This window comes from Rattus norvegicus, chromosome 12, assembly GCF_021556685.1.
Source record: "Rattus norvegicus strain SHRSP/BbbUtx chromosome 12, alternate assembly SHRSP_T2T, whole genome shotgun sequence".
In the NCBI taxonomy this organism is placed as follows: domain Eukaryota; kingdom Metazoa; phylum Chordata; class Mammalia; order Rodentia; family Muridae; genus Rattus; species Rattus norvegicus.
The window spans coordinates 41,419,630-41,438,587 of NC_141545.1; the positions used below are offsets into that span (position 1 = coordinate 41,419,630).

Below are 18,958 nucleotides of genomic sequence, written 5' to 3' on the forward strand. Positions count from 1 at the left end.
TTGACATTTACTACTTCAACATCTAGGGACAACTATGACCTCCCTCTGTGCCTTTTTATGTTGGTGTCAGGAAGACTTGCTACAGTGAGCTCAGAGGAGCTCAGGTAGGTCTAACTCAGCAGGGACGCCCATACCCTCACAACTATGACTTGCCAGGGCTGTGGCTCTGCCACTCACCCAGCTGGAGAGCCAGAAGCTGAGAGAAAGGGGCTCCCTGGGTTACAGCATGCGGAGAGATAGAGGAGGGAGACTATCAACGCCACGTTGTCTTCTCTGCTCAGGATGCCGTGACGGAATGCCAACCACCACTGTGGGCTGACGCCCTTCGTGGCCTCTGACCTAATCAATGGCTCAGATTTCTCTTCCTCCCTCGAAGTTTACAGAACCTCAGGTTCAAGCTGAAGGAAGCGTGCTGGAAGGGGAGTGCCTAGGAAGACAGCCCCCTCCTTCCAGGCCACACAGCTATGAGCCAAGCCCCTCCCAAACCACGTGCATATAGAAAGACAGAAATGGACTCAGTGGCCGATGACAGACAGACATACACGGACAGGTTAACAAGCTCGCATTTAATAAGTCTGAAATCATTCTTAGCACATGGCATTGTACACGGGCATCTGTGGAAACAGATTCATTTTAACAGGTCGTAGTTTAAAAAAGTCATAGATACTGTGAGTTCTGTATAAACCGGTGGACGGCAAGTTAGTTCCTTTTGATTTATAAGCCTCAATGTCACCGCAGAATAAAGAATGTAGCCAAAGAAAGCATTATCGATCACTCGTATAGGACAGTGTTGTTTCTATAATTTGAAGCTTTCTGAATGGACGGGTTCAGGCCTGATCCAACTGTAAAAAGATTACTCAGTGAATAGACTATATGGGCACTGTACAATGTCTCATTAACTTCCACCATTAATAGCTTACCCAGCACTACATCACTATTGCTAGTTAAAATAACCTGCTTCTTTCTGAGTCCCCACGGAGGCGGCCTGTGCACGCAGCCTTGGTGCCCTGGCCACCTCATGTCCAGGGTGTGCCAATACAGTCCAACAGAAACTTTGGCTTTAGGAAGGAATCACAGACATTGAAAAGAATGGCTTTAATCGTCAGTTAAGTGTGCAGTGGGAGGGAGTGTGCTTCAGACAGCCTGGGCAGTGTGGGTGGCAGGGTGGCAGGTTGCTCCTGCTGCCACAGCTGCAGACACTAGTTTGTACAGGATGAGACAGTGAGGGAAAGCAGTCCCTGTCAAACAAACTTGGAAAAACTGTTCACAGTGGTTTGTATCAACAGAATGCATTTATGACAATTACATGTACAGACTCACGCACCCTAGGGCTCTCTTTATATCCTAAAGAAAACAAGCATTTACATTATTCATGATTCATACTAAATTTAAAAAAAAAGATCAATTGTACACTTTCCCCTCGGACAGGATAAACTGCCAAGGTGTACAGCTTAACACCATCATCAGAGCTGTCCACAAAGGGAACAGAGGTTAAAAACAAACAAAACAAACCGCTTTCTTGAGAATGAAATGCTTCACTTGCTGCTATAACCAGCAAGTGCCAGCAATAATCAAAATGGAGAAGGGAGGGCCCGACAGGTCTACCTGGGCAAGCTGACCAGCACACATCACAGTTTAAAAAGGAAGGTTATGTACGCTATGTTACAAGTCCCACTAGGCAGTGTCAAGTGACATCTATTTCTTTGCTTGCTTTGTGATCATACCCCGTGGCGGTGTGACAGGTCTCGTGGCATTGGGCTTCTTTTTCTCTGCAGGCTTTAAAATCTGAGAAGAGGAAAGAACCAAGAACCTTAGGAGCCATACCTGGACCTCAGCCTTGTTCAGAGCTCCCATCCCGAGGTTCTGTCTGATGCTGCCCCAGTGCTGAAAGCCCCTCTAGGACAACACTGACCCAACCGGCACCTGGGCACCGTAGCGGAGACTCGCCTGATGCACAGGCAGAACGTGTGACCTGGACAACAGTGTCTGCCTGGACAACGTGACAAACTCAAGCCTACAACTTCCCTCAGCCTTGAAGCTCCGTGGAAGGCACTGAGGTTTGCAGTCTCTGGGGACTGCTGAGGCCTGCCCTGGGACTGCCACGGCTGCACTAACATTTTCAACTGTGTGAGCAGTGGATCAAGCCCGCTCACTCTGGGGAGGGAATGTGAGAACCGGAGCACAAGCAGACATGTTGGCACCTGAGAGGCAGAGGCAATGACTCTCTATTGCATTCAAGGCCAACCTGGTCTACAGGTGGGTCCCAGGACAGCCAGGGCCACTCCAACTCCCTCCTCTCAACAAAAGCACTGACTAAAGCTACAACACATTGCTTGTTTTCACACACTAAGAATTCAATTACACTAAGTCAATGCTGGGAAAACGGCCCTGTTTCCTTTCTTAAGAATTCTTGAGCCCACACATTACTCCTATGGGACAAATGTGCTACTAAAGAAGAATGGGCAGCTTGCTCAGGAAACAACAGGAAGAACTTCCTCGGGAGGTCAGCAAAGCTGCTGCAGTCTCACCTGGAAGGAGCACATGAGGGTCTCATCCACACTCATCATGGCGCCCGCATTGTCAAACTCGCCACAGTAGTTGGGTGCAGAAAACAGAGTGACTAACTGCCTCTTTGCAAAAAACTCATATCCATCTTCAACCACCTGTGGAGAGACAGCGTCAGTGTGAGCAGCTGGAAGCCTGAGCCGCTCCATTCTCCTTCCCCACTGAGCTTGGCCTCCTGCGGCTCTCCCCAGAGGCACACTGTGTGGCAAGCCATACCTACCCACCAAAATCAACAAGGAGAATCTGCTCACACACATGCTCTAAGTGTACATGTAAAATTCAAAATCAATACCTGATGGGCTCTACATATAAGATCCAAATCATGCTTATGGAGAAATTTTGCAACCACTTCTGCACCAAATGTGAAGGACACTCCTCTGTCATTTTCACCCCAGCCTAAGACATCTTTATCGGGGTCAGACCACAAAAGATCACAAAGAAGACCTTGATCTGGTACATCAGTTGGTCTCATAATTCGCCGAATCTGCTCCATAGATTGAAGATCTGGTGATAAACCTATTCAACGAGAAAGGAAAACCCCTAAAGCACAAACGGCATGGGCACGAGCATGCGGCCAGCCCCTCCTGCTGCAGAGGCTGGTGCTGCCTCGCTGCGCTGCCGTGACATCTGTGGGTTTTTTACTTGGTTTTAGGGGAAATAATTCAGGAAATGTACTGTACTGATGTTGATGTGCAGGGCAGAGACACTACTCACCTCAACACAGAGCCCTGTAACACCCAGCCACTGCATCCACACTTCTCCCAACAGAAGGCAGCAAGGAAAACACACAGGGCAGGCACCACCCTGACCAACTGCAGTGGCTGGGCACAGGGACAACGCGTCCAGATGTGAGGCAGCTCCCATCTGTTGTCTGAGCAGCCAGAGTCCCTTTCTCTTTGTGCCCATCCACCAGAGCGGGGACCACACCACACACACTCTATGGTTCTTAGATAGCTGCTTCATTTCTAGTGCCACCCCCTTTACTACCACACAGCACAGCCATGGAGCCATGCTTTGGAAAGACCCCGCCCCCACCCCCCAGAAGGGTTCAGGCAACACACGGCTGAGCAGATGCACCAGGGCTCGTTCTGTATTTAAGGTCACAGTCGATTCCCAACCTAGAACCCATTTCCCTCGGCTTGACCCACATGACCTGGCTGTGTCACTGTGAACAGGCCTTAGTGCAACAGTGGCCCAGCCAAAGCCATCATGCCCAGTTGACTTTCCAGAAGCAGGGGAAGCTGCACAGGTGAAAGAGCCACATACCTCCATGACAGCAGAATATCTTCTCGTCCACGATGGCTGCTATCGGTAAGCAGTTAAAACAGTCTGTGAACGTTTTCCACAGCTTAATGTTGTATCTTCTCTTACCTGTGAGAATGCAGACGGTCACCCCACTGTTCTTCACACCTTTCAAGTAACTCAAACATGCTGGTCCCCACAGGCCCTACAGCCTCAGGGGTCTAGGACACAGGACTCATCTAGAAGCAACCAAAATACGTTCCCATAGAGTTCTAGACAGGGGCACACCTCAGTTTGCCACAATTAGTGGGCAGTGCCCAATCTATTTGAAGTCTCATTTGTTCTGTCTAATCTTGACCTTGAGGAAACTTGTGACTTCTGAAGGCAACCGCCACCAAATCCTCAAGGTCCGTCACCTCTTTCTTCCTGCAGGGGCCTGAGCTCTGAAGCTTCCTGCAACCAGACAGAAGCCCCACTCCAACTCCAGGAGGTCCAAGTGTTCAGTCCTAACATACAGTCTGCACTCAGTACACTCCCTTGAGCACCAGGGCTATAACAGGGTGTCAGAATGTGTCCCCTTTAAAACCACTGTATAAAAATTACTGTTTGGGGGTTGGGGATTTAGCTCAGTGGTAGAGCGCTTGCCTAGGAAGTGCAAGGCCCTGGGTTCGGTCCCCAGCTCCGAAAAAAAGAACAAAAAAAAAAAAAAAATTACTGTTTGAGTCACAACTCACTCATAAGCCATAGCAACTACCAAATTCTCTTTAATTGGTCAAGGACTGTGCATGCTGGGGAGCCTCTGTCTCCTGGGCCACCCCACACTCACGTACCACCATGTTGTGTTTGTCCCTACACTAAGACTCTATCTTCTTTACCGGAGGATACAGGGCCATCTAAAGGCCTAGACTACTCCTTGGAGAGCAACAGCCTTCTTAAGCCGTGCCTTTCAAGCTGGGCAGACCTGACCCCCACCCCCACAAGCACTCAGATCATCATTCCCTGTAAAAGCTTGCATTTCAGCTCTGAGGAGGTCACAGATTCCCTGGATAATTCTGGAAACTTAAATGAACAGAGCCAACAACCTCCAATTACCAATAGCTAATGGTAATAACATCAATGCGGAAACTGAGGCCAGACGGCCTTGACTCCATTCCAAAGTCCATCTGGTCCTGTCCCATTCTCTGCTGACAGTGTCTGGACAATCACTCATGCCTTTCTTCCCTGAGGGCTGGATTAAGGCTCTGTGTGTGAGCTGAGAAGACTCCATGTTGACTACCCAAGCTCCCTGCCGCAGTCTAGGACACATGGGCAGCCCTAACTATAAGCTCCTGCATGTGTGTACATTAGCAAGTGCTAAGCCAACGAACTCGTAAGCACCTGCCATCCCAGCCCAAACCCTTTCCCGGCAGAAACAGCCCGGAGGACAATGCAGCCAAAGTCTCAAAACTTGTGACATTTTATGTTTATGTGAAGTAACACAAGCTCTCCACCAAGCCACTTCGTTCTTTCCACACCAACTTCTTTCTAAGGCTTTGGAAGCGTTTTTCTCGATGATGAACTCAGAGCACAGCTTCACTAGATAATCCAGGGCTGTGTGGGGTGGGTGGCTGACACCCCCACCCCAGGTCAGGAAGCTACAACTGGGACCAAGGCTAAGGTCAACACGGGCTACTCAGCAAGAACATTTCAGAAAAAAAGTAACGTGAGATGACCCCAAATATGAGAATATGCACAAAGTATTATTTTAAAAATAAAACTCGGGGGAGAGATGGCTCAGCGGTTAAGAGCACTGACTGCTCCCCCAGAGGTCCTGAATTCAATTCCCAGCAACCACACGGTGACTCACAACCATCTGTAATGGGATCCGATGCCCTCTTCTGGTGACATCACATACATGAAATAAATCTTAAAAAAAAAAAACAACAACAAAAAAAAAACCGTGGATGGATGGATGGGTGGATGGATGGCAGGCAAAGCTGGGGAACGGTGCAGTAGCGGAGGAGGTAGGATGCTCGAGGTGCCAGCGTGGCAGCCCCAGTCAAGGTGGAGACAGCACGAGAGAGACTCCGGCTCCTCCATCCTTGCATTCAACACCAAAGACAGACTCGAAATGAAAATGTAGGCTTTAAAGCATCTCTTTCTCCATTATGCTTATCCCAGAAAAGTTGATGTCCCTTTCCTAAATATAGCTGCACTACAGGAAAACCACACCGTCCATTTCAAAAACAAATCGTTTCATTGCAGGATCCCACCCACAGACAAGGCTGGGCAGAGCAGACCAGCACTCCCTGCGGCTGTGGCCCTGTTCTCAATTCCCAGGCCACTGACCCGCAGGCTTCCAACAGATGTGCTATCTGGAACCAATCTAATCAGAGCTGTGAAAAGCAGAGCAAATGGAGCCAACAGGTTCTCGGAACTGCACTAAGAGCATGTGCGCCACCAAGACTCTTCCCCTCCAACCCCATCAGCACCCATGCAGGCAGCAGTCCCTAAAACCAGGACATGAGCAGGAGTGCCGCAGCAGCTCTGACTCTCATAGGCCTGCCGCCCACTGCCTTCCAGCCCCTCCTCCTCAGAGGCAAAGTACTTACACTCATCATAAAATCCGTAGATTCTATTGATGCTGGCACACTCATGGTTCCCTCTAAGAAGAAAAAAGTTCTCCGGATACTTGATTTTGTAGGCCAGCAAGAGGCAGATCGTCTCTAGTGACTGTTTGCCCCTGTCCACATAGTCCCCGAGAAACAAATAGTTGCTTTCTGGAGGAAAGCCACCGTATTCAAACAGACGGAGCAAATCATAGTACTGCCCGTGGATGTCACCTGGAGATGAGAACATCAGTGTCACCGTCCGCACTACTGAACCCATGGACAGAACCTTGGCAAGACACCTTTCAAACATTCACTCCATACACAAACATTCACAATGGCTGCTAACAAGTGCACAGCCAACACTAATTTCCCAGCTGGTAGCATATTTAGTTCAACTGACCATGTTAAATGCACAGGTCCAGAGCTTCCCCCCAGACACAACTCATTAATTTATTGTGTGGTAAAGAGTATCTTGTCTGACCTGCTTCCTGCCAAGTACTGTGGTTCCCTCTGAGATCACTGAGACCTCAGCTCAGCTTCAGGGACTTATGTCAGCACATCCTCTGTGAGTGTTCAGCGACTGGCCCCTTCACAATGCTTGCATTCAAGACACCACCTTGGCCAAGGCCTTTCAACTTCTGCGAGGTCAAAGCCAAGGCCACCTCACTCTAAACATACATGGTTTACCCTGAGTCAGAGATGCAATGCATCCCCACCTAGACTGAGGACGGCCGGAACCTGCCCTACAGCAGAGCAAGCCAAACTAGACCAGACCACCCCACGCACCCACAATGGCCATAATCCTTTGGAGAGCATCAAAGGCCATCAGTGTGCCCTCAGCTGAGTGATGGAGTACCACACTCACCACATATCTTGAGTGGTGCTTCAAGTTCTAAAAGGATAGGCTGACTGAGGAAGATCTCCCGAGACTTCAAGCACAGTCCCCGGATTTCATTCTCCTGGAGCTGGACATTCTTGCCTGGCTTGGACCCTCTCACTGTGGAAAGAAATAGCAGTCAGGACAGAGTTTCACATAGAAATGTTCAATTCAGGACGGCAGTGGCTAAGAGCAGTTTACACCCACAGCAAGCAGCTAATTACTGACTGTAGCTCCTGGCCTTGTCTGGCACCTGCACTCAAATGCACACCCATACACATAATAAAAATGAATCTTTAAAAAAAGAAAGAAAGATGGTAACTTGAGAAGAGGGGAGTGGTGTGATTAATTTAAATCTTTCCTTTCCCACAATAAATACCTGATAGATAGGAGCTGGCCAAATGTGACTGAAATCAGTATTCTGGCTGGCCTGTGAAAACGTCAGAAGTTGTATACTTCATGCCAAGTTAGACTCCTTTACAGCAGCCTCAAGGTCACCCTGACCCTGCCAGTGTTCCCTGAACACCATACTCCTACCCTGTACCAAGACTACAGTGCCTTCTGCTTCCAGGCCTCTCTACTTTTAGACTGAACTCAAGCTTGTAGTAGGAAAGGCCACAGTCCTGTCACCAAATCTGTCCTCACAAAGTCCAGAGCATGTATCCGTCAATGGTTTCTCAGGACCAAGTGCAGCTGCGTGATCTCTAACGTATGCAGTCTGCACTTCACTTTAAAATGCTGCAGAGTTCATGGTTAAGACCCAGGTTTCACTCCAACAGCCACGTGTCATGTCACAACTGTACCTCCAATACCTTACAATACAAGCATGTACCGCACTAACATACATGCAGGCCAAACTACCACACAGGTACATTAATTTTGAGAAATGCCTTAGAAGCTAGGTAGAGGGTTGAGTTGATAAAAAGCTTGCCTTGCAAGCACTAGAACTTAGGTCTAAGTCCCACAGCTCACAGAGAAGGGGTGGGGAGCCAGGCTGGATGGCTCACACCTAGAATCCCAGTGCTAGAGAGCAATGTCTGTCAGAACAGACAGATCTGGGAAGCCAACCAGTCAGCCCAACCTACCAGGAGAGGCAGTGAGAAATCCTAGCTAAAGGAAGGAGAAAAAAAGCCAAACCACTCTTGCAGAATGAATGATACACCCCAAGGTTATCCTCTGGAATCCACACATAAAACATAATACCAGGATGGGGCTAGGGATTTAGCTCAGTGGTAGAGCGCTTACCTAGGAAGCACAAGGCCCTGGGTTCGGTCCCCAGCTCCGAAAAAAAGAACCAAAAAGAACCAAAAAAAAAAAAAAAAAAAAAACAAACAAACAAAAAACAAAAAAAACATAATACCAGGGGCTGGAGAGATGGATCAGTGGTTAGAGCACTGACTGCTCTTCCAGAGGTCCTGAGTTCAAATCCCAACAACCACATGGTGGCTCACACAACCATCTGTAATGGGGATCTGATGCCCTCTTCTGGTGTGTCTGAAGACAGCTACACTGTACTCATATATAATAAATAAATACACCTTAAAAAACAACACACACACACACAATACCAGCCCCTTATGCATAGGGTTAGGGTTATTCTAGCATGCAGTGTGAACTTGCACTAATGCCAGTGCCTGTGAAGTTAAAGGCCTCCCAGGCATCCAAGTAGAACAACTCCTAGCCCAGTACCAGTCATGGTAACCCGTGAGTCCAGAGTCAGTCCTGAGCTCTCTGTTCATCGCCTCATTAAGCTCTGGCCACAGCCCACTCTCCTCAGGAGGCGAGGGTGACAGCAGTGGAGACATCTGACATCTGAGTGGGTTCCGGTTACAAGAGATCAGATAATCATTATGCAGACTGAAGAACAACTCCAACTGCCAGGGAGCTCAACTCTTTCCAGTTCTCAAGTGGCAGCTTCTGGAAACGGCTGCTACAGGCCCTGCTTGCTGCATGTGTGGTTGGCACAGGGACCTGATCACTCAGTGTGCTAGATTCTGAGTCTCTGCTTTTTAGTACAGAAGACTAATGAAGCAGGCATTTGAGTTCAATAGAGCCAGGCTAAGCAGCCCATTTAAGACTGCATCTGTCTACTATAAACCAGTCAACAGATTTGCTTTTAGCAGAATCCTAAACCTGACTAGCTTAAATTTTAATTGCAGGCTTTGTCATAAAATCATCTGTCCTGACAGCTAGGTAACAGTACAAAGTCTAAGGGTTTATATAGCTTTTGATCCTGCAGTAGAGCGATGGCACTCCCAAGAGAGGCCTGCTATACTGAGCAGAGTCCACTCAAGGCTGCAAGGCTGCACCCATGCTTGGAAACCAGAGCCTCAGGGAAGCTGGCCTTCAGCCTGTACTGACAGAGACACCCCCGCTTCTCTGAAGGAACAAGTTGATCAGGAACAGAATAGTGTGCAAAGTAGCCTTAGTTTTTTAGTGAAAAATAAGAAGACAGACAAGAAAAGGATGTGTTCTCACAGCAGGAAGAGACTTGGGGGGGGGGGGATGGACTCCCTAGGTGCACCTTCCACCCCCAAATACAACTGGGCTATAAGACAAAAGATGCACACACTGGGAATTGACATCATCAGGTATGCTGTCTTTTCTCTACTTCATTCTTTGCCTAGAGAACTGTCAAGGATCCTGTATCTCCCTTCAAGTACTGGGGTAACAGACACCTTAGAAAATAGGTTCTGAGCCTGGCAGTAATGGCACATGCCTTTAATCCCAGCACTTGAGGTTCCAAGATAGCTTGATCTATAGGGAGAGTTCCAAGACAGCCAGGGGTAGAGAGAAACCCTAATTCAAATAAACCAAACCAAACAAAAAAAAAAAAAAAAAAAAAGAAAAAGCTTCTGGTGGGGTTAAATACAGTCCTTATTTCTGCAGCAACTTTTACAGACTAAACCATCTTCCTTCCCCTGGCCTCCCCTTAAATTATACGGGGGTTGGGGTTGAGGGTGAATAGGTCAGAGGACAAAGTTGTGGGGCGGTTCTCTTCTTCCACCCGTTTGCCCATTCCAGAAATTAGACTCAGAGCTCCAGGTTTGTGTAGCACTTACCCACTGAACCCTCCGTCCCCAGTCCCTTCTGAGGCTACGCAGCCCAGGCTAAGCAGGCATGGCCAATTTTGAGATGGAGGTAGCCCAGCAGTAAGTCTTCGAGAGAACGCAGTGTGAATAGCAGCTAAGGCAACAAGGCTTTCCTTTGCACCAGAGCCAGACAAGACAAGAAGCACTCAGACAGGAGGAGAGACGGGAGTATCCTGCCTCACTGGCCAGAAACCTGGGCAGGCTGCCCAGGAAGAGACTTATTTTTGGTTAGAAGGGAACTCCTGGAAGCTTCTGGTTCCAAAAGGAATTTTCTTCAGGGGAGCTCTACACTTGTGCATGAGTGGCCCATTCTTGTGTCTTTAATTAGAATCTCCCTATCTGGCCTCTGGTACAGCCCACAGGCTTGCTTTGTTACATACATACATACATACATACATACATACATACATACATACATACAGGGTTCTACTGAAGAAAGCTGGTGTTGCTAATATTCCTTGGTTCTGAAAGCATCTACCATTTTTTGGACAGTTTGAGTTCATCAATTTTTTTATTTTTATTTTTTTAAAGATTTTTGATCTATGTAGCCCTGGCCAGTCTTCAACTCAGGGATCTGCCTGCCTCTTCAGTAATAAGATTAAAGGTTTATATTACTACAACCAGATGTTTTTTTTTTTTTTTTCCGGAGCTGGGGACCGAACCCAGGGCCTTGCGCTTCCTAGGTAAGCGCTCTACCACTGAGCTAAATCCCCAGCCCCAACCAGATGTTTTTGACAGTGGATCTCACTATGTAGCCGAGGTTAACTCTGAAATTCATGATCCTCCTGCAGCCTAGCTGAACAACCCGTCTATGTGGCATCCACTGACACAGCACATTCCACAGCTGGAGGCAACTGCTCACCCTTCCTTCAGGAGCGACCCAGACTGCTCAACTGAGGCTGTCCCCTTCTCGAAGGATACATTACACTTCCTCACTGCTGATAACACCTAAGTGCCACTGGCTCCAACTGTCACTCAGGTTGGCCTGCTCATCAGGACCAATGCATCAAGTCTGTACCCATCTTTCCTGCTGACTTTTTTTTTCTTTCTTTTTTTTTTTCCGGAGCTGGGGACCAAACCCAGGGCCTTGTGCTCGCTAGGCAAGCGCTCTACCACTGAGCTAAATCCCCAACCCCCCTGCTGACTTTTGAGACAGAGAGAGGTAGGTGGAGTTTGAGGCCAGCCTGGTCTATAGATGGAGTTCCAGGACAGCCAGGGATATACAGAAAACCCTGTTTCAAAATCCAGGGGTGGGTGCAGGGGGTGAAGCTGGGAATGGGTTAAAACATGCACAGGACCACAGGCTTCACCAGTGAGCACTGGATAGTCTGAAAGCTGCCAAATCAGCAAGGTCTGCTTTAGCTCAGTGTCGAGCAAGATAACCCTTTCCCACAGCTAACGAACAGCAAGCAGCTACTGTCTGCCATGGCCCCTACTGCTGCTGGTCAGCCTGCTGTTCCCAGCCTAGAAAAGGGACGGGTAGGCATGCCGATAGCTAACAGCCAAGGCTGTTCTGTAGAAACTGCGCTTACGTGGAACATCACTAACATCAGGAAGTATATCAGAGAAGTTTCACCAAAAACCCCACTGACAACAAACCCAAAGCTTATAAACCCTGAGACTAACCAGGCTGCTGCTGTTTGCAGGCCTAGTACCTCTCCAGACAGCAGTGACCTTCCACGGCCTAGCAACAAGCAAGACTGCATTACAGGAGGGAGACTAGGAGTCTGCATACAGAGGGACAGAAAAGCCTCCACAGGGTTGGTAGAACCCTTAGGGCCCATCATACACCAAGCCCTGGGGTTCCGCCCCAGGATAAAACTGGGCATGTTACCAAGAGGATCAGAAGTTCAAGGGCCTTCTCATCTACATAGACCTGTCCCAGCCAGCCTAGGCCAGGAAACTCCATCTCAATTAAAAAATAATCAGATAAAAAAGGAGGATAGGACAAAAAAAAAAAAAAAAAAAAAAAAAAAAAAAAAAAGGATAGGACAAAGCACCAGATGAATTACAATGCAATTTGGAACCGAGCGTTGCCCGCACAGGAGCAAGTCTGCAGCTCTTGCTGTCTGAAGACAACCTGAGTCACCACCAGCCACACATACCCAGTGTTCATCCCAGGCAGGCAGATCTGAGTACAAGGCCAGCTTTTTCTACAAAGCGAGATCCCTTAAAAATAAATAAATAAAATTAAAAATGTACCTTAAAAACATGTAGAAAAAGATCTTTTTTTTCTTTTTCTTTTTTTTCGGAGCTGGGGACCGAACCCAGGGCCTTGCGTTTGCTAGGCAAGCGCTCTACCACTGAGCTAAATCCCCAACCCCGAAAAAAAAATCTTAAAAAAAAAAAAAAAAAGATAGATAGATTTATTTATTTATTTATTTATTTATTTATTTATTTATTGTGTGAGTACACTGTCGCTGACTTCAGACATGCCCATTACAGATGGTTGTGAGCCACCATGTGGTTGCTGGGAATTGAACTCAGGACCTCTGAAGAGCAGTTGCTGCTCTTTACCGCTGAGCCATTTCTCCAGTCCCGTAGAAAAAGATCTTAAACCAAACTTAGTACTTGCCATACGGTATACTTTCTTGCAAACAACCAAGTATTTTCTACAAAATATGTAAACTAAAGAAACTTTTCAAGAACCCCCTTTCCTCTCAACAGCAAAAAACCATGGCTCTACCTCACTGTCTGTCTCACACCCCCTCCTCCACCTGGCTGGGGACTGCGCCGCCATGCACACTCTGGACTTTAAGGATAACACTGATTTCCTCTATGTGGGCAGCCAGGATGTGGCTAAAAAGCTCCAACCAAAAAATATCCCAAGGACACATCTAGTCTTCTATGATGAACACTAATTAAATTTGATCACAGTGTGTTTTGTTTAAGTCAGACCCTGGACTGTCACCCTACAATCTATTACTCAGTGGTGGGAGACAGGAGGATCAAGAGTTCAAGGTCATTCCCAGCTATGTAGGAACTGGAAGGCAGCATGAGAATCTGTCTTGAAAGAGAATTGTTCCCCAGCTGAACACATCTCAGCACCAGTGCCTTGCACACTGGACCCTATCTATGTGCTTCTATTTCCTGTAGGTCCTAAAAACACACCCTTCGAAGGCAAGAATGTCAGTAACCCGGACACAGAGGTGGGAAACATCATCAGAAGGCAGTACCCTGCCTTCACACTCTTGACACAACTGTGACCTCAAGACTGAAGACCAAAATTCATTCCAGAATTATACAGCTCAAGGAAATGGGATTTGCCTTACTTCAAGTATCCTGTGGTACTTCCTCAGTTATGAGGCAGTTCCCATCTGACCTTTCTCCCCTCATATTTAGGCCGTGCGGTATGCCACAAAACCCAGCATAAATCAAAGCAGTGAAACACACTCATTCTCTCTCTCTCTCTCTCTCTCTCTCTCTCTCTCTCTCTCTCTCACACACACACACACACACACACACACTTCCCTCAGACATTAAAGTGTACTGACCACCCGTAACCCACTCCCTATGGCCCTTACACCTGCCTTCTTTGAGAGCTGGTTGGCTGCATCCCACCTGCCTAGTCAGTCCTGCAGCCCAGCCTTGTATAAGCAAAGGGCAGTGAAGGCTCTGGGAGTCATACTTGGGGTGGGGGTATGGTTTCTGTATGTAGCCCTGGCTGTCCTTGAACTAGCTCTATAAATCACTCTGCCTCTGCCTCCAAAGGCTTGTGCCACCAATATCCCGCCCAAATTAGAATTTTTTAAGACTCCCACACCTACAGATCCAGGAGAGGGAGGGTCCTGCTCTGCCTGCCAGGTGAAGTATGGGGACAGACGCCTATCCACGCACAAGGAGGGCAGGATGCCCCTTATTAATGATCCTGCTGTGTGTCCTCTGCTCAGCTTAGGGATTGCTTTAAGACCATCCTCACTTAAATCTTTCATTTAGGCCCTTGGCTTTCTAGAAACTCTAGAGCAGGAGCACTGAAAAGCCACACGCACAAGCTACTTAAGAGAATGGTGGGCCTTCAGAGGGATGAGAGCTGGCAAGCACTCTGTATTAGCAGAGCCACTTCCCAGCCTACACTGACAATGACTTTCCTTTACACAAACATCCTTCTTGCACACTGCCATGTGAACAAACTAAAATCATGTGCTAGTCAAGAAACGCTACAAGTTTCACGAAGAAAACACCCCAATTCCCATTTTCCCACCAAAATAGCAGAGCAGGGTGCTAAGTTCACACACAGCTTGTCTGTTTTCTGTCTAAGTCCCTCTGCTCTCACGTGTAGCTAACGGCGCTGAGGAGTGGCACACACCTGCAGGGTGACTGGCTCAGGGAAACACTACTGCATTTAGAGTGCTGCAAAGCTGTAGTGCTTATGAACCAAACCCTGTCTCCCGTCTGTCTCTGTAGTTGAGACTTGCCTCTAAGAACTCATGTAGAAGCTAAGCTAGCCTTGACCTCCTGACTCTACCTAAGTGCCTGCGACTACAGGTCTATGCCAGGTCATGACTTAGCCTTGGGTGGCCTAGCACTCATCTCTAAGTCAGACTGGCCTTTAACTCAGAGATCAAGCTGCCTCTGCTTCTCAGTGCTTCGATTAAAGGCATGTGTCACGATGCCCAGCTTAAAATGTATTCGTGTGTGTGAGTGTGAGTGTGAGTGTGAGTGTGTGTGTGTGTGTGTGTGTGTCTGACCCCAGTTCTGGAGTAACAAGCCTTGAGGCACCTGCTGAGTGCAGGAGCTGAGCTTGGATGGCCTGGGTGAGTAATGTACACTCTCATCCACTAAGCCATCCCTCTAGACCTCAGCCTTTGGTTTGGTTTGTGGGTTTTTTGTTTGTTTTGTTTTTGAGAGGGTCTTATTACATATAGTTGACTGGTGTGGAATCTGGTATATAGACCAGACTGGCCTCCTAATTCTTCCTTCTAGGATTAAAGGTGTGTGCTCAGTGCCGCCTTAACCTTTAAAAGACCCCCTTCTCAACTCCTTCATTCAGCCCTAGTTTGGACGATCTTACGGAAGGGTTCCACATATGAGCTCTTGCTACCCTGCCCTAGAACTTCTGGCTTTTCATGCCTCACACTCCAGTGTGGGGGTAAGCAAGCTGCCCTGACTGAAAGGTATCAATTACCAATATGGAGAAACACCGCTTCATCAGGTGACAAATCTTATCTCTCCCTTTCAGAATTAGGCCCGTAGTTCCTTTTATATCTTCTTATGTGTGTGTGCATGTGTGCAGCGCCACACTTGCTAGAGCAGTTGTGGATGGAGGGAAGGGAGAGGACAACCCTCCAGTTCTCTCCTGAATCTCATGTGGGTCCTGAAGATCAAATCGAGTCTTCAGAATTAAGGACAAGAGCCAAAACCCGCAGAGCCGTTTCTGAGGGCATTACAAAGAATGCAATCCCATCATCCTCTGATCAGATCCCTGTGGCCTCTGTCAAGCACTTCCATAAGTAAGAAACACACACATGCACTACACAGCTAGTTACTCTCAATGTTATTTAAATGGTGGCTTACTCTGTTAAGTTCAACAGAAAAGAATAAATCAGGCCAGACATGATAGTACAGCTTTGAATGCTAGCACTCAGGAGGCAGAGGCAGGCGGATCTCTGAAATCCAGGCCAGCCTTTGGGACACAGCAATATCCAGTCTCAAAATTTAAAAAGTAACTAAGAAACTATGGGAAGCCAGGTGTGGTGAAAGCTTTTAATTCCAACACTGTGGACAGCTGAGACAGAGACCAGCCAGAAAACGGGGAGATGGGGGTAGATGGTTGGGGGACTGAAGTGATGACGGTTCTTGGAGACAATCTGGGCTCCACTTCTAGTACCCACACGTGATAGTTCAGGTCTACCTGTAACTTCAGTACCCAAGGACCCAATGCCCTTTTCTTCAGCATATGATGCACATACATACATGCAGGCAAATTCTTGCAAATAGAAAATGTTTTTTTTAAAGAGGGAGAAAGGGAAGCTGATGAGATGGTTTAGTCAGTGGAAAGTCTGCCTTGCAAGCCTGACCGGCGTTTGATTCCCAGAATCCAAACAACAGGAGAGAACCTACTACACCCAACTGTCCTCTCAACCTCCTCATGTGTGCTGTGGTCTGCCTGCATCCACACACATGTGTGCTGTGGTCTGCCTGCATCCCACACATTCCACAGGAAAAAACAAGTAAGTCAGGCTTAGTGGTCTATACAATTCTAGTACTTGGGAGGAGGCAGAAGGATCAGTGTTTAACGCCAGTTCTGACTCCTGAGACCCTGTATCTAGGAGGCATGGTGATACAGAAGATGCCATCAATGAGGAGGGGGAGGAAGAAAGATCTGTGAGAGTTTGAGGCTAGCCTGGTCCACACATGGAGCTCCAGGATAACCAGGACTGGAGAGACCATGTCTCTATAAAACCAAAGCCAAGAAACCCTATCTAAACAAAACAGAACACAGCATTAGAGAGGGGGAAATGACCATTTAAAAAAAAAACAAAAAACACACTTTTTGACTTTTCTTTCAGCGACTTGAAAACATCTACCACCAGAATTAAGCAGCTGTCCACCACTCCACCAATATTTTAGGCAAAAGCAGTGAAAGCAAGAAGGTTACTGGATTCCCCTTCTCCTTAGCTTTAGCAGATACGCTGTGGGATTTGTGAGGAGCAGGTTTTCAGACCTATGTAAAATCTGAATATCGAAAGTAGGAATCCACTGCAGAGCCGTCCCCCCCGCCCCAGGTTGGACAAAAGGAAAGCTGTATTTTTAACCTTTACTCAACCACTGGAAATTCTGTGTTCCCACAGGGTGAACGGTGGAAAGGTGGCAGGTTCTACCTCGGTCCTGGCAACCCGGGGTTTTAAACCTGATTGTTAACTGCATCCTTGGTCCAGCGAGGTCTTTTTGAAGTTTCTCTTGCGAAACACACTTCCAGGATAACAGCACCTACCTGGCAGGTGCTCGCTGAACGCAGCAGCGTCCCCCTGTCCTCAGGACAACAATCTGATGAGCAGAGAGCCACAGTCACCCGGGCTGGGTCCGTGTGCGGATGCACGTTCAAGGGGAAAGAGCACTGGAGGGAGGAGGATGGCTTTGGGGTGTGGGGGGGTTGGGGGAGGAAAATGAAGGAGACGGGCTCTCATCGCACTGGGACGTCGCCCTGCCAAGTCACACTGATGGGTCCTTGGACTCCGGATAATGAGAATGTGAAAGCAAGGGCAGGGGGGTGACAAAAAGGCAGGGTCCCCAGACCGGGAGGCGCTGTGTGCGCGCCCCAGATCCAAGCGGCTCCCGAGAAAGACCGGCCTCTACTGGGCCTGGTCCCCACCGGCCCAACCCGCCGCCCGCCCGCCCGCCCGCGCGCCGCTCACCTTCCAGCAGCCGTTGGATGATACTGTCGATGTTGAGTTTATCGATATCCGCCATCGCCGTCCCGCCGCCGACCCTCCCGCAGCGGCGCCGCCGCCGGCTCGCGCCCGGGTCTCACTCGTCCTCCTTCTTCACGCCACGAGCCCCACGAGCGGTGGTGGCGGCGGCGGTGGCAGCAGCAGCCGCGGCGGGTCCCCCCCCCAGCCGCCCCGCTCCCGGCTTCCTCCTCCTCTCGCCACTGGAACCACGAGAAGAACAAAATGGCCGCCGACTCCTCAGGCCAGCCTCGGGCGGCGCACGGATGCGCGCGCGGGAGTGCAGCGGCCGGGCCGGGACTTCTTTACAGGCCCATAGGGCGCGCGGGAGGGGGCGGGGCCATCTGCAGGAGGGGGCGGGGTTTGGCCCACGGGGGGCGGAGCCCGGGCAGAGACGGTTGAGCGACGCTGCAACAGCGCGCGGGATCCTTCCGCCAAACGGGCGGGGGAAATAGACCCCCCCGTGGCGGGAGAGTGAAGTTGCAAAGTTGGCGCGCGCGAGTTGGAGATGGGCATTGACCGGCGGCTATGCGCTGCAAGGGTCACCCTCTCCTCCCGACTCTGCTGCTTTGAGACAGAAGTCGGTCGACCTGGCCGGGTGGGAACCCATTAGGGAGTCACCCCTCGGAACCAATCTGGGGTGGGGTTGCCCGTGGAGTACCCTAAAGAGGAGGAGGTTGGAGCGTTGGGGATTCAAATATTCCGGCTCATTGGTGAATAGGAAGAGCTAAATACACGGCTCCATGGTAAGAACTCTTGTCTAGTATGTGTGAGATCTTTGGTTCAAGCCCCAGCACTGGCAAGATTTAGTAATTCTGCAATAAAGCACCTAAGATCCAATATTTGGGGGAAAAAAGAAGACCCCAAGATAAGCCCAAAATGTTAATCCATCGTGAGTAGCACATTATTTCGGTAATGTGTGTGCTTCTTGTGTGCATTTCTGCAATTTTACATTTTTAGAGAGAGGTTGGGAGAATTCTGTAAGGGATGCTATCTATCTTTCAAATTGTCTTCCTTGAACTCAGAAAGTTAAATAATAACGGAGAGATTCCCCTGCATTTAGCCCGAGCTGGGTTGAATGAGCGCGCCGGAGCAGAGAAAATGGGAATTTGCACATTTCGCGCTAGGAACGCGGATGTTAGAGGCTGCTGTGCGCTCCAGGTTTCAGCACATTCAGCGGCTGCTTGCCTCTAGCTTCCTCGA

At 48.8% G+C, this 18,958-nt stretch overlaps 1 protein-coding gene and 1 long non-coding RNA gene across 4 annotated transcripts; one reads left to right on the forward strand and one right to left on the reverse strand.

Annotated features, from left to right (window-relative positions):
- Positions 1 to 545: 545 nt before the first annotated feature.
- Ppp1cc (protein phosphatase 1 catalytic subunit gamma) lies at positions 546 to 18,030 on the reverse strand. 3 transcript variants are annotated; one of them, NM_001270983.1, is made up of 8 exons: positions 17,723 to 18,030; positions 7,264 to 7,395; positions 6,399 to 6,629; positions 3,832 to 3,936; positions 2,858 to 3,081; positions 2,529 to 2,663; positions 1,725 to 1,785; positions 546 to 842 (listed from the first exon to the last, which is right to left on the reverse strand). In NM_001270983.1, exons 1-8 carry the CDS (start codon positions 17,775 to 17,777, stop codon positions 772 to 774), a joined length of 1,014 nt encoding a protein of 337 aa, NP_001257912.1. In that variant the 5' UTR covers positions 17,778 to 18,030; the 3' UTR covers positions 546 to 771. The 3 variants fall into 3 exon arrangements, 2 of the variants coding, with proteins under 2 accessions (NP_001257912.1, NP_071943.1); NM_022498.2 differs by having other exon boundaries at positions 546 to 1,785; XR_015633872.1 differs by lacking the exon at positions 546 to 842 and having other exon boundaries at positions 1,081 to 1,785; positions 3,832 to 4,409; positions 4,523 to 6,629; positions 17,723 to 17,974.
- Positions 10,880 to 13,159, forward strand: LOC148002333 (uncharacterized). Its single transcript, XR_015634838.1, has 2 exons — positions 10,880 to 10,993; positions 11,093 to 13,159. It is a non-coding gene; the product is annotated as an uncharacterized LOC148002333 (long non-coding RNA).
- Positions 18,031 to 18,958: the final 928 nt, after the last annotated feature.